Source organism: Macrobrachium nipponense, chromosome 3, assembly GCF_015104395.2.
Source record: "Macrobrachium nipponense isolate FS-2020 chromosome 3, ASM1510439v2, whole genome shotgun sequence".
In the NCBI taxonomy this organism is placed as follows: Eukaryota; Metazoa; Arthropoda; class Malacostraca; order Decapoda; family Palaemonidae; genus Macrobrachium; species Macrobrachium nipponense.
In genome coordinates, this window is record NC_087202.1 from 98,190,594 (window position 1) to 98,206,308 (window position 15,715).

Consider the following 15,715-nt stretch of genomic DNA (forward strand, 5'->3'; position numbering starts at 1 on the left):
CACAAATGCATTTGGCCTACTTTTTCAAAAATATTACATAATCTTAGTCACTAACTAAAACTTACCTCTAAAATTAAATATTTGCCTGCAGATAAAAGATGTTGGAACTGCAAAAGGATGGGTTTTATCATGTCTAATCCTTCTTTTCCACCATCAAGGGCCCTCATATCTTCGTAGCTAAATTTTAAATGAAAACTCATTACTATCTTTCTTAAAATAACTACATTATATTAAAGGAAAACATTATATACAACAAATGTGGATATACAGTTCTAGTTTTTATCAACGAAACTATACATGTAAAGCTGAGAACAATAGAAATGATCTATCATATAGGCTCACAATTGATGCGTTCACTTTTTTTTTTTTTCTTTGCTCCAAAGCATACTTGCATATGTAGACTCCATTATCTAACAAGGGTGGTGATACGCATGTTTGAAAATGCCAATTTACAAACATGTTTTTCTCACAATCTTTTTTTTTTTTTTTTTTTAATCTGCCCCTGGAGACCCTTAATATTGTGAATGCCTCATCTTGAATGCCACTGACAGATTCTTATCTTCCTGACACAAGAAGAGTGATCAATTGTGCATGTGGCACCTGGATCCACGAATATGAAACTACCACCCACATCACTGCTAGTAAATCTGTAGCACTGAATATAATTTTTTCAAAATCCCTCTAGTTTCTTTGTTTAGGAATCTCGTGATTTTACATCCAATTCTAAGTGCAACTACTGATGTTTATGGCTACATTCAAGGATACTGTATAAACATCATTGTTTTTGCAGTACCATAACTAACATAGTCCACAATTACTATATCAATAAAGTATAAATTCCGTATATACTCGTATAACGCTCAATCTCTTGTATCGAGTGACCCCACAATTTTCACCCATAAAAAATTATTATATCGTATCTTGTGTATCATGGAGTTCCTTTTTTGTGAGACCAAATTACAATACACCGACCTGTTTTCCTCATCTCTTTGTCTATCCCATCTCCTTGTTAAAAGATAAAAAAGTAAAAGATAATGGTGAATGTACGATTAGTAACACTATAGCACTAGTTGCGTAAATACTTGAGGCTTAAGGAAAGATAATGCTAAAATTAAGCTTGTAACTAAGCTGAGAAAAAAATGTTCAAGCTGCTAATAACTACAAATTATTGTGCATCAGCAATATGGATGAAACTCCCATAAACTTTGATATGATAAATACATAATACTCATATTATGATAAAATCAAGTGAAAGAGCGAACGGATCTTGAATTTTTTTAACAAAAACATGCCATAATGCCATCTAATAATGAAAAAATAACTAAATTTAGTTCACGATACATATTTAAATTTAGTTCACAATGATACGTATTTTGACTTAAAAACACTTTGTTTATAGAACAATAACCTTGTCACATATAAATTAGAGTATCTAAAGATTCATTTACACTGAATTGAGTTAAATACAGCAAAATAAACTCGCCTCATAATCGGCCTTGGCTGATTTCCAAACCAAAACACTGTTAGCTATGTTTGTAGTTTATTTTACAATAGTAATATAAGAATACATACAAATATAATTTATTGGATAGAATGAAGTAAAGCATAACTTTTAAAAAGATGCATATTCATTATGTTTGTATTTTATAATACGATATATGTGAATATCACATACACTAACTTTATATCTTGTGTATGATGCAACCTCCATAAAATAAGTTTCAAAATTAGGTCTATATATACAGTAATTAAGTTAGTTTGTGTTATTACAGTAGTAATTAACATTACATTAGACCCAATTTAGTAAAGCAGTGAATGCATCAAGTGATTAAGTTAAAACGGAGGTAGAAAAATAAGTAACTGTATCATAATCAGTGACCAATCCAACCCATTACCACAACCGAATTCAGCAAACATTAATTATTGTGATACAGCTTTTTAACACAAACACCCAAACTATATATCAGTGTATACTATATCCAGCTTACATTTTATCACAACATATAAATAAATATTTACATGACTATTACCTGATGGCTTACATCATATGCTAAGGGTTTGCGAGTGGTTGTATTATTTACCTTTGATTTGTGAGAATTGCAAAACTCTTCTCAGAAACTTTATTCCAGAAAAAAAACTCTTGATTGACAATATTCCAAATGTTGAAAGGTTGACAAGATGCAACAGCTCCTAATATGTATTGGTTTTGAAAAATGATATTGTTATGATACAATAAAGTTTCATACATACTTACCTGGCAGATATATACAATTGAAGACCCACCCAGCCTCCCCGCAGGAGACAGGTGGAAGAGAGAATCTGATTAGAAAACGGGAATGGTTCCTAGTCCTGCCACCCAGAGCAGGGCGGTAGATCACCTGACCTACCTGTAGCGAGTGCCGCGAAATTTGAATTTCTGTCGGGGACGACGGAGTCGATAGCTATGTATATATCTGCCAGGTAAGTATGTATGAAACTTTATTGTATCATAACAATATCATTTTCATACATTCAACTTAACCTGTCAGATATATACATAGCTGATTGACACCCTTTGGTGGAGGGCAAGAGACAGCTAACTACTGACTAGACAGGTAAACAACATATGTTGTAGGTATTTATAGACCTTGGTTCCTACCTTATCAGGTGGAAGACTTCGTGACTGCTGTCTAGGAGTCTGCTTCACCTCAAGAGCCTTAGCGAGATAGTGATCTGTGGCCAAGAGTTCTTGTGGATCTGTCGATGGGGTATCATCCACTTACTCGACAGAGCCTAACTGGCATTTGTCAATGGGAGCACATCCGCTTATATGACAACACGCCTTTATTTAAGGAGCACACCACCGATCCCGATCACCCGAACCTAACACCCGTGTTAGTTCTAAGATTGCCAAGAGCTATCCCCAAACTCTTAGCAAACAACCAAAAACTCAATAACCACACATACAATAGTACAAAAAAAAATTTTTGTACCCCTCTAAAAGTCAGCTGTCACTCGATCTCCTAGTGAAGAGAAGTGAAGGTCGCCTGTGCGACACCTGACACTTCCATGCACAGGAAACTCAAGAACACATCCAACAAGAGGGTTACATACATTATTAAGGATCGGTGCTAGCTCCCTTACCCAGAACCGTCTGTGCTGACACAAACGGACCTAGAGAAAAACATTTCTCATACGTAACTCGCACATCTTTTAAGTAATGAGATGCAAACACAGAGTTGCATCTCCAATAAGTTGCATCCAAAATGTTTTTAAGTGACATATTTCTTTGGAACGCAATAGACGTTGCGATTGCCCTAACTTCGTGGGCTTTCACTCTTAAAAGATTAAAAGAATCATCTGGACAATTCTTATGAGCTTCCGTAATAACACTTCTAACAAAGAAGGCTAAGGCGTTCTTGGACATTGCTCTCTTGGGGTCTTTTACTGAGCACCAAAGACCTTTTTGCGAACCCCCCAACTGCTTCTTCCTGTCCAGATAGAATTTAAGAGCTCTAACTGGGCAAAGGGATCTTCCTGCCTCTCTGCCCAGCAAACTAGTAAGTCCTTTTACCTCGAAGCTCCTGGGCCAGGGATTTGAAGGGTTTTCATTTTTGGCAAGAAAGAGAGACTGGAAAGAACAAATTGCAGAGTCTCCTTTGAAGCCGACTCGTGATTCAAGGGCGTGCAACTCGCTGACTCTTTTTGCCGTTGCAAGAGACATCAGAAACAAACAATTTCTAGTGATATTACGAAATGAAGCAGTGTGTGGTGGTTCGAATTCTTCGGAGGATAGAAATTTAAGAACCACATCTAAGTTCCAGCTTGGAACCCTAGATTCCACAGACTTTGATGTTTCGAAGGAACGAATGAGGTCGTGCAAATCTTTATCATTCGTTAGATCTAATCCCTTGTTTCTAAAGACTGCTGAAAGCATACTCCTGTACCCCTTAATAGTCGGTACAGAGAGATGCGACTTTTCTCTAAGAAACAGGAGGAAATCCGCAATTTCGGTCACAGAGGTACTGGAAGAGGACAGCTTCTTCGACCTGCACCAACTTCTGAAAACCTCCCACTTCGATTGGTACACTCGCCTAGTAGATGATCTGCGGGCTCTAGCAATTGCGCTTGCTGCCTCGCGAGAAAACCCTCTCGCTCTGACAAGTCTTACGATAGTCGAAAGGCAGTCAGAGCAAGAGCGGGTAGGTTTTGATGGTACCTCTCGAAGTGGGGTTGTTTGAGCAGATCTATCCTGTTTGGAAGAGATCTGGGGAAGTCCACTGTCCACTCCATCACCTCTGTGAACCAAATCTGAGATGGCCAATACGGAGCAATCAGAGTCATTTTGGTTCCTTCGGATGCCACGAATTTTCTGACTACTTCCCCCAGTATCTTGAACGGGGGAAAAGTGTAAACATCTAGCCCTGACCAGTCCAGGAGAAAGGCGTCTGTTGCATAAGCCCTGGGATCTTCTACTAGGGCCCCAACAAATGTGTCTATCCTTTTGGAGAGGAATGTGCGAAAAGATCTATTTGAGGCTTCCCCCAAAGATACCAAAGGCTCTGACAGACTTCTGAGTGGAGTGTCCATTCTGTGGGAAGGACCTGGAACCTCCTGCTCAGTCTGTCCGCTCTCACATTCCTCTCCCCTTGGACAAACCTCGTTAGAAAGAACTACCTTCCTTTGGTTCGCCCAAATCAACAGATCTCTTGCCAGCTCGTACAGAGCGAAAGAGTGAGTCCCTCCTTGTTTCTTGACATAAGCCAGAGCGGTCATATTGTCTGAGTTTATCTGTACGACCTTGCCTCTGACTATGTGTTCGAAGCTCTTTAGCGCAAGGTGAATTGCTAAAAGCTCTTTGCAATTTATGTGCCATGACACCTGTTCTGCCGACCAGGTGCCTGACACTTCTTTGGATCCCAATGTTGCACCCCAGCCTGACTCCGACGCGTCTGAGAACAATGTCAGGCTTGGGTTCCGTACTTGCAGGGATACTCCTTTTGTTTTCTTTAAGGGAATCAACCACCACTTTAAATGATTTTTTATTTCCTCCGAGATTGGAAACGTGTCCGAGAGCTGTCCTGTCTTCCAACTCCAACTTCTTCTCAGGAAGAACTGAAGCGGATGAAGATGTAGTCTTCCTTGGGGAAAGAACTGTTCGAGCGAGGAAAGGGTCCCCAGAAGGCTCAGCCATTCCCTCGCTGAAGTGCGCTCTTTCCCTAAGAAGCTCGATACCGTGGCACAGCCTTTCCTTATTCTCTCTTGAGAGGGAAAAACTCGAAAACCCAGAGAATCCATCTGAATCCCCAGATAAACCACGTTCTGGCTGGGGATCATCTGAGACTTCTCGAGGTTCACGATCAATCCCAATGATTTTGTCAATTCCAGTGTTGTTGACAGATCCTCCAAACACTGCTTTTGAGACCTGGCTCTGATGAGCCAGTCGTCCAGGTACAGGGAGACGTTTATCCCTTTCAAATGTAAGTGTCTTGATACATTTTTCATCACGTCCGTAAAGACTTGAGGAGCCGTGGAAAGGCCGAAACACAGGGCCCTGAACTGATAGATTCTTCCCTCGAACATAAATCGAAGGTACTTCCTCGACGAATGGTGGATCGGGATGTGGAAATATGCGTCCTGAAGGTCTAGGGACGCCATCCAATCTCCTTGACGCAGTGCTGCAAGAACTGAAGCAGACGTTTCCATGCTGAACTTCTGTTGTTTTACGAATTTGTTCAGCGCACTTACATCCAGTACCGGTCTCCATCCCCCCCGAGGCTTTTGCTACAAGAAACAAGCGATTGTAAAACCCCGGGGAGCTGCGATCCAGCACCAGCTCTATTGCTCTTTTGTTCCACATCTGTTCCACCATTTGACGAAGAGTATCCATCAGAACAGGGTCTTTGTATCTGGCGGACAGTTCCCTCGGTGATGTTGTCAAGGGAGGACTGTCCTTTAATGGGATGTAATAACCCTTCTTGATGATTGACATCGTCCAAGGATTTGATCCTATGTCTTCCCAGGCTTTCGCAAAGAAATGTAACCTGGCTCCTACAGGTGTTTGGAGGATAGATTTCTCACTTTCCCTTCTTAAAGGGACGGAAGGAAGACCTGCCCCTTTTCTCGGTTGACTTCCTTCTGGCGATAGATCTAGCTGGAAGGCCTCCTCGAAAGGGCTGCTGCTGAGCTGGACGAGCCCCTTTCTTTTTCCTCACTGGCCCACAGGGCTCTATTTTTCCTTGAGGATTGTCTAAGGAGATCCTGGGTGGCCTTTTCAGTCAGTGAATGGGCAATATCCTTCACCAACTGCGAGGGAAAAAGATGTTCTGAGAGAGGCGCAAACAATAAGGCGGACCTTTGCGAAGGAGAGACGGCCTTCGTGAGGAAAGCACTGTGAACCGCCCTCTTCTTTAAAACTCCTGCACCAAAGAGGGAGCATACTTCAGCAGATCCATCCTGAACAGCCTTATCAATGCATGTGAGGATGCTATTTAGGGTTTCTGGGTCCAGTTGTTCCTTTTCATGAGACTTCTTGGCAAGAACCCCAAGGGACCAATCTAGGAAGTAAAAAACTTCTAAAGTGTGAAAAAGTCCCTTGAGGAGGTGGTCCGTTTCCGAAAGACCCCATGTTACTTTTGCTGAATTCAAGGCGTGTCTTCTCGATGAGTCTACTAAACTCGAGAAGTCTGACTCAGCCGAAACGGACAGAGACAATCCCATATTCTCTCCCGTTTCGTACCAAATACCTCTCCTCCCCGTAAGTTTAGCAGGAGGCATACAAAAGACTGTCCTTCCTAACTCCTTCTTCTTCTTGAACCAGGAGTCAAGAGATTGTAGTGCCCTCCTCATAGATATAGCAGGCTTCATTTTCAGGAAAGAGGAAGACTTGTGCGTTTACGTGCTCAAAAACAGAGAGCGTGGAGAAGGAGGAGCGGCTGGCTTACTAGTCATTTTCATCCCTCCGAGGCATCTTCTGGGTTCATAGGCTCGGAAGGAGAAGGCTCCCTTCTTCCTCTGTTTCTTCCCTTACTCTCTTCCTTTCCGAAGAAGCACTTCTAATTGGAGAGGGACTAAGAGTTACTCTCTCTTTGCTAAAAGATTGACGCTTGGATGACTCCTGTCGGATGTCAGGCTCTTCATGCAGGGAATGCGCCTGGCGCACGGCAGGAGTATCTCGCCTGGTGCTTGGCAGGCGCAACGCGCTTCGAATACTCCTGGCGTCTGGTAGGTGCATCTTGTTCCGAATACTCCTGGCGCCTGGGAGGAGTATTAAGTTTAGAATACTCCTGGCGCCTGGGAGGAGTATAAAGTTCCGAATACTCCTGGCGCCTGGGAGGAGTATTAAGTTCAGAATACTCCTGGCGCCTGGGAGGAGTATCGAGGTCAGAAGACTCCTGGCAGGAGTATGTCGCTCCAAATACTCCTGATCTTTGGAATGCGTATGGTGTTTAGTAGGAGTATTGATCATGGTAGGCGCCTTTCGTTTAACAAGTACATTGCGCTTAGCAGGCGCTCTACTCCTAACAGGATCTTCTTCTTCAGTTAAATCTTGGCGCTTGGTTGAAGATCTTGAACGTTGTACCGAATATTCTGGCTCTTTGCGCCTACTCGGAGCCTGGCTCCTGGCTGGCGCCAAACGCTTGACAGGAGTAACTTCCTTTCTTACTTCTCTCCTGTCTAACGCTCCGTTCCCGCCGGAGATGGTCGCCTGTGCGACACCTCCCCCGGAAGGCTCGTTGCGCGTGACAGGGGATCGGTATTTTGATCTTTTAATAGGAAGCCTATCATCCTTCTTACAAGTAGGCTCCTTAGAAAGAACTCCTACCAACGAGGCTAATTGCTCCTGCACATTGCATTAAAATTCTTTTTCCTGGTTGAGGAATCTTTCGAATCAGGAGAGGGAGATCTGGAAGGCGCTCTAGGATCTCCTCCAGACCCAGAGTCTGACTGTTTTCTAGCCTTCTTTATTACCGAAGGCGCATCTTCTTCAGAGAAGCGCTCGGGGCTAGAATTGAGCTCATGATCTTTCATACTCCTCTTCAGTGGACGGGAAAGTTTCGACTCCTTCCATCCTCTTCTCGGAGAGGGCGAACTAGAAGACGAAAAGCACTCTCAAAGGACGCTTTTCCTATAGCGGTCCTTGGCAGTTTGTGATGTGATAGATTCTGTCAAAGGGACGCCTGATCGTTGGGGATTCTCCACAACCCCCGTACGGCTTTCGACTTTCCTTCTCCTCCGGGCCAGGGAGCTTGGAAGAGGTCTAGGCCTGGGAGCGTCGCAGAGACGACCAGACGCCCCCTCCACTACACTGGGGACACTAATATCACTAGCGAAACCACATTCACTTTCCTTACCTTCCAATGCTGCCATTTTCTCCTGCATTTTCTGAAGGGAAGCTCTGAGTTCCGCTATTTCCGAAGCAGAACCAGAGGGATTAGCAATTTGTGAACGGGCTGAAACAGAATGGGCATGATTATCAGAGGAAGAAGCTACAGAACTAGACAGTAATTCACGAGATGTAGACATTCTGCGGGTTTTGTAAGCCGCTTTCCTCTCTCTATCTTTCTCTAATTTCTTCAAGTAAGAAGTTAGATTCTTCCACTCTTGCGCACTCAGTTTCTCACACTCGTTACACGTATTCTCAATTGAGCATTCAACCATTCTACAACCACTGCATGTAGTGTGAGGATCTACCGAAGCTTTCGGAATCCTCACCTTACAGCCCTCATTCACACACACTCTGAAACTAACACTAGAGTCAGACATATCCACGAATTCCAAAACCAAGTCCAAAAAACAGTCCACGATAGCGAATGCCAAACAACGATCCAAGTACGTCACCAAATATCAGCGAGAGATGATCAAAAGCGTTGTGAAAAAAGAATTCCAGTCAGGAGGTAGTAACAACAATGTTGATACCACCGGCGACAGAGAGAATCTGATTAGAAAACGGGAATGGTTCCTAGTCCTGCCACCCAGAGCAGGGCGGTAGATCACCTGACCTACCTGTAGCGAGTGCCGCGAAATTTGAATTTCTGTCGGGGACGACGGAGTCGATAGCTATGAATATATCTGACAGGTAAGTTGAATGTATGAAATTACTAATTTCACTTCCAGCAATGGTAACCCCTCTTGATAATCAGGCCAGTGATAACAGAGATTTAAGCTGGACAGCTAGATGAAGAGACAAAGTTAATTAAATGCTGGAAAAAATATTAATGGTTATGACTGGCAAAAAAGCCTGCAGTTGAAAAAGTAATAGGTTGAATAGCAAGGCCAGCAAAGGTATTAATATATGAAATAGGCAGTAAGATGATGATAAATAATTACATCTGAAGCTGGAGAAAATGCATTCTCCCAGGTCAAAAATCCTCACCCATCACACTGCTTCACTGCAGAACATAAAAATATTGTAGAGTACTTTCTCATGAGTATCAGAGAACAATTGACAAGGATATGGAGATAATGGCTGTGCAGTACCTCTGCAATACCACCTCAAGATCTTGGATAGATTACATACTTTGAAATAGCCAAAGCATATGGTAATGTAATCTTCCAAGAATAGAGGATCATTCACCTACAACTCATTACCACAATTCACCGGTAAAAATTTGTCCCTAAATCAACTGAGAAGAGAGCAAACAAGAAGCTCTCATAGAGGAATCAAGCCTGGCAAAAAGAGGCACTGGTCATGGATTTTCTCATCTTATCCCAAGTGAAAAGGATCTTGGCTCCAAATGAAGACGTACCAAACATGCTTAAGTAGTCTCAAGTACTGAGGTAACTAGAGAAATACACCTTACTCTTCTGGGACACTATGGGGGTGGCAACTCGAGTAGAAATGGAAACGACTGCTGGTAAACCTTTTCAACTGCTTGCCAAGAGGGAGCAAGCCAGGGCAAAAAGAGAAAGAGAGAGAAGCAAGCTCTCCACTGCTGAAGTCTACTCAGAAGTCTTGCCTCTCAAAGGACATGAATATTGGCTTCTATCCCCCACCCCACCCAGGTACCCCCAGAACAAAGTCCTTTGTGGATGAGACTGTGTACATACATACATACACAATCACTGCCTTGGAAGTTGGACAGTGCAGAGGCTTCCGTACTCTTTAAATAATTCCAAAGTACCAATCAGTACTGTGAAGCGACCAAGAAGAAAACTAGTTATGACCTAGAAATGTTAGGTACATGAAGTTTGACCTAGAAATAATAGGAAGATGAAGTCTACTGCATTTCTTCACCGATTCCACAAAATTCTTTAACTTCTTGTCATCCAAATCTGTGACTAGCCAGACAAGGAGGGGATGAATCTGAACTGGAAACCTTGCTGAAGAGAAATCATGAAGGATAACCCTTCAGAGATTTCCAAAGACTAAGATGGAAGGAAAAAACAATTAGAGATCGTAACCCAAGTGATACTCTTCTGTAGAGTTCACAAAAATAATCTACCTTGCAGGAAAGAGAGATTCTAATGATAAAGGAATCTTTCTCTAGCATACAGACCTGAAAATGTATACAAGAAACTTACACTGTCAAAGAAAACAGGTTGTCACAGCAAGAAGAAATAAGTTCAATTAACCCTGGCACGCTGAACAGACAAAAAAACAATGATACATAACAGCATATTAATAATTTGTTTTTAAATGGGCCCCTGACATACTGAACAACCACAAACAGAATAATAAAAATATAAAAATTCATTGTTTATATATTACTGACATATGAACCAGCACAAATACAATACAGTAACCACCACCATAGAGGGGTAGTGCCATCTGTTCACCTCAGCAGTGCACTGTAGGCATTAATTACTTAAGGGGCAGTGACTGAATCTTAAAAAAAATTGAATATTACTAAACACTTTTGAATTAATTTTCTACGCTAAATTAAAGTAATTTTACCCTTTTCTAAAATCTTATTTCTCCCTACTACTAAATATGATTTTTATACTTTCATTACAAAATCAAAATTATATCGTGCTTACAATATACAGTCAACCCCCTGGATTCGCAGGTTTGCAATTTGTGAAATTTTATGTGGAACCTATCCATAAAATATTGACAGGAAAACACCCATTCGCAGATTTTTTCATAGAGCAATATCCTGTATTTTCATATTAGTTTTGTGACTGAATACCATACTGTGCCTACAGGTGATTTACACTAATTTCCAAATATTAATATTAAACTTAAGATTAAATAATAACATTAAATAATAAAAATATAGTTTTTATCTCTCTTTCTCTCTCTTACTGACAGGAATTTTTATGCATATGTGATATGTACAGTACACATGTTTATTTGTTGTGAATGATGAATATATGATTTACTAGTTTTCAAATAATATTAATATTAATGGGCAAAAAATATAGTGAATGAATTAGTAAGATTTTAGTTCAGTATAAATTCTTTCCCTTATCTCTTTCCAAAAGTTTTGGAGCGATGGGGTGGGAGGGTGGTATCCTGTCAAATATCTTGACATACTGACAGCAAGGGTAGAATTAACTATACACAGAATTTAGGCCAAGCATTCAGACCAATGAGTCATTCAGTGCTGAAATGGAAATTGACGGTAAAAGCTTGAAAGGTGTAACAGAAGAAAAACTTCACAGTTGCACTATGAATTAATTGTTGGGAGAGAGTCGAAAGTAAGATGGAAGAAAGAGAAAGAGAATATTAAAGGAGGTACTACAGTAAAAGGAACAAAAAGGGTTGCAGCTAGGGGCTGATAGGATTCTGCAAAGAACCTTAAGTAATGCTTACAGTGCACTGCATGAGGTGCACTGATGGCACTAACCCCCTATGGGGGCAAGGGTACAAGTAGATATTGTCACTCCATGGTCAAATAAATGTTGCCACTTGGTGGTCAAATGCCCTATGAAGAAGGATACTGAAAAAGCCAAAAGGTAGAATGTGAGAAATGGATAGATAAATGGATAGATAGATACTTAGTTCAGCCTCTCTCTCTCTCTCTCTCTCTCTCTCTCTCTCTCTCTCTCTCTCTCTCTCTCTCTCTCTCTCTCTCTCTCCTGGAAGGATTAGAAGTACATACATATATATTTTTAAGGGTGAATGTTTAAGTTGACTGAAATTATATTAACCCTCTCGTGATCTGATGACGCATAGTGCGTCAATAAATTTTTTCCGTAAGTGCACAGATGATGCGCCGGTCGCATCATATGTAAGTTATTTTTGAGAAAAATTCACGAAAAAAACGTGTCAATCATAGAAAAAGTAGTTGATGCCATTGTGTCGAAAAATGAATCTTAAAGAAAAAGCAAATACAGCTCATTAGCAAAACCCATTCATAGCAAAATTATTGCTTCCACATGAAAGATCAAACATTTCTACACAATTTAGGTATAAAACAAACTATCTACAATTTTTCTTAAAAATGATATTGTTAAGATACAATAAAGTTTTATACATACTTACCTGGCAGATATATACTTAGCTATAGACTCCGTCGTCCCGACAGAATTCAAAACTCGCGGCACACGCTACAGGTAGGTCAGGTGATCTACCATTCCCGCCGCTGGGTGGCGGAATCCCGACCATTCCCGTTTTCTGAGCCAGATTTTCTCTTACACCTGTCTCCTGAGGGGAGGCTGGGTGGGCCCTTAATCGTATATATCTGCCAGGTAAGTATGTATAAAACTTTATTGTATCTTAACAATATCATTTTTATACATGCAACTTACCCGGCAGATATATACTTAGCTGATTGACACCCTTGGTGGAGGGCGAGAGACAGCTATATATATAAAAAAAAAAAAAAAATTTTAATAACGGGAAACAACAATTGTTGTAGGATATCAATCCTTGGTTCTTACCTGTTTGGCCCGAAGACTTCATGATTACTGTCATTTAGTCTGCATGCCTCAAGAGCTTCAGTGAGGTAAACCACCTATGACCGAACAGCCCTTCTGGATCATGTCAATGGGGGCTAGCCCGCTTACGCGACAGAACCTGCATGGATCGTACCAATGGGTCTTACCCGCTTACATGGCAGAGCCTGACCTGTATCTTATCAATGGGGGCTAGCCCTCTTACATGACATAGCTTTAGGCTTTTACATAATGCACAACGAGGAGACCAAAAGTTAATCCCGACCACCTGACCTTCCTAACCATGTTAAATCTAAGAACTGAAAAGGGTTATTCCTATACCCTCTTTCAGTCAACCATAAAAACCAAACACCATAATGTTAAAATTACATAACCTAACTAATTAGGATTAACCTCAGCTCCTCCTCCCAGCACTAAATCCGCGGACACATACGTCACCAGTGAAAAGCACTTCTCATAAGTAACTCTCACATCCCTTAGATAATGAGAGGCGAACACTGAGTTACAGCTTCCAATACGTGGATTCAATTAGATTTTGAAGGGACCACGATTTTATGAAAAGCCATTGAGGTTGCTATGGCCCTCACTTCGTGTGCTTTTTACCCTGAGGAGTTTAAATTGTTCTTCACCACATTTAAGATGCGCATTCCTTTTAATAATGTCTTTAATGAAAAACGTAAGGGCGTTTTTTTATATTGGCCTTGTAGGATCCTTGACCGAAACACCAAAGACTTTCCTGCGTACCTCCCAAAAGAGACTTTCTTTGTAAATAAAATTTTAGCGCTCTTACTGGACAAAGGGTCTTCTCCTGTTCTTCCCCCGTAGAAGAGAGTGCCTTCACTCGAAGCTTCTAGGCCACGGTTTTGATGGGTTTTCGTTCTTGGCTAAGAAGAGAGGCTTAAAAGAGCAAATTGCAGCCTCCTTCTTAAAACCCACTCTGCCCTCTAACGCTTGAAGCTCACTCACCCTTTTTGCCGTGGCTAAGGCGAACAGGAATAGAGACTTCCTTGTCAATCTCTAAAAGAAGAATTATTGGAAGGTACGAATCTTTCAGACATCAGATAATGAAGCACTATATCCAAGTTCCAACTGGGATTTTATTATTCTGACTTTTTGAGGTCTCGAAAGACCTAATAAGGTCATGTAGATCCTTATTGTCCGACACATCCAGACCCCTATGCTAAACACCGAGGCCAGCATACTTCTATACCCCTTGATCGTAGATACAGCTAGGCCTACTTTCTTCTAAGGTAAAGAAGAAAATTTGCAATGTCGGTTATAGAGGTACTGGAAGAGGATAGCTCATGCATCCTGCACCATCTTCTAAACACTTCCCACTTCGATTGGTACACCCGTAATGTGGATGGTCTCCTGGCTCTTGCGATTGCTTTTGAAGCCTTCGCGAAGAAAACCCCCTCACTCTAACGAGTCCTTCGATAGTCTGAAGGCAGTCAGACTTAGAGCGGGGAGGTTTTTGTGATACCTGTCGAAGTGGGGTTGTTTGAGAAGATCACTCCTTCGTGGGGAGCGATCTGGGAAGATCCACTATCCACTCCAGCAACTCTGTCACCCATCTAGGGCTGGCCAAAAGGAAAAGGGGGCGATCAAAAAGTTAATTTCGTTCCCTCTGAGGAGGCAAACTTTTTTATTACTTCCCCTACCAGTTTGAAGGGGGGAAAAGCGTACCCGTCTATTCCCTTCCAATCCATGAGGAGGCCGTCTATCGCTATTGCTCTTGGATCTGCGATGGGGGAGCAATAATTCTCCAACCTCTTGTTCCAGTTGGTTGCGAACAAGTCTACGTTCGGCCTTCCCCATAACCCCCATAACTGATCGCACACTTGAGGGTTGAGAGTCCATTCGGGGTGGGGAGCACTTGGTTTCTTCTGCTTAGCAGATCCGCTCGAACATTTCTCTCTCCCTGAATAAATCTCGTTAGAAGAGAGATCTGCTTCTCTTGCGCCCAAAGCAACAACTCCCTCGCTGTCTCGTAAAGGGAGAATGAATGAGTTCCCCCTTGCTTCCTGATATATGCTAGGGCTGTCGTGTTGTCGGTATTGACCTGAATGATCGATCCTAATATCTGTTCTTGAAAGTGCAGCAGAGCTAGGTGAATGGCTTTCAGTTCCTTTTTGTTTATGTGCCAGGACACCTGAGCTCCTTCCCAGGTTCCCGACACTTCTTGCGAATCCAGCGTTGCTCCCCACCCCCACCCTACGTCCGATGCGTCTGCAAACAACGCTCGGAGAGGGCTCTTTATGTGCAAGGATATTCCTTGACCGAGTTTCTTCGGGTCTAACCACCACCGAAGATCTTGTTTGACCTTGTCCGTTATCCTGAATGACTCTTCGAGGTCCTGGGAACTTTGATCCCAGGTCTCCTCTTCAGATAATACTGAAGGGGTCTTAGGTGCAGTCTCCCCTAGGGAAATGAACTGCTCCAACAAGAGGAAATGGTTCCCAGCAAACTCATCCACTCCCTCGCGGAACAATGCTCTTTCCCTAGAAATACTGACACCTTTGTAAGGCAGCGCTCTATTCTCTCTGTTGATAGGAGACGCTAGAAACCCCGAGAATCCATCCGAATCCCCAGATAAACTATGTTCTGCTGGGGATCCAGCTGGGACTTCTCGAGGTTGACTAGGAGTCCCAATGACTGCGTCATCTTTAATGTTACCGAAAGGTCCTCCAGACACTGTTGCTTCGACTTTGCTCGTATTAGCCAGTCGTCCAAATACATCGAGATTCTGTTCCCTTCTAAATGTAGCCAATGCGCCACATTCCTTAGGATACCCGTGAGACTTGCGGGGCCGTCGAAAGTCCGAAGCAAAGCGCTCGAAATTGAAACACTCTTCCCTGTGACATGAATCTTAGGTATTTCCTTGATGCCGGAT

General features: G+C 42.2%; 1 protein-coding gene across 1 annotated transcript in view; it reads right to left on the bottom strand.

Moving 5' to 3' along the window:
* The window catches only part of LOC135222460 (uncharacterized), a 128,348-nt gene that overhangs the window by 18,141 nt on the left and 94,492 nt on the right, over nt 1-15,715 (bottom strand). The window contains exon 3 of the mRNA XM_064260547.1: nt 66-230. Coding sequence (XP_064116617.1) covers nt 66-230 — 165 coding nt within the window. The remainder of the gene's footprint in view (nt 1-65; nt 231-15,715) is intronic.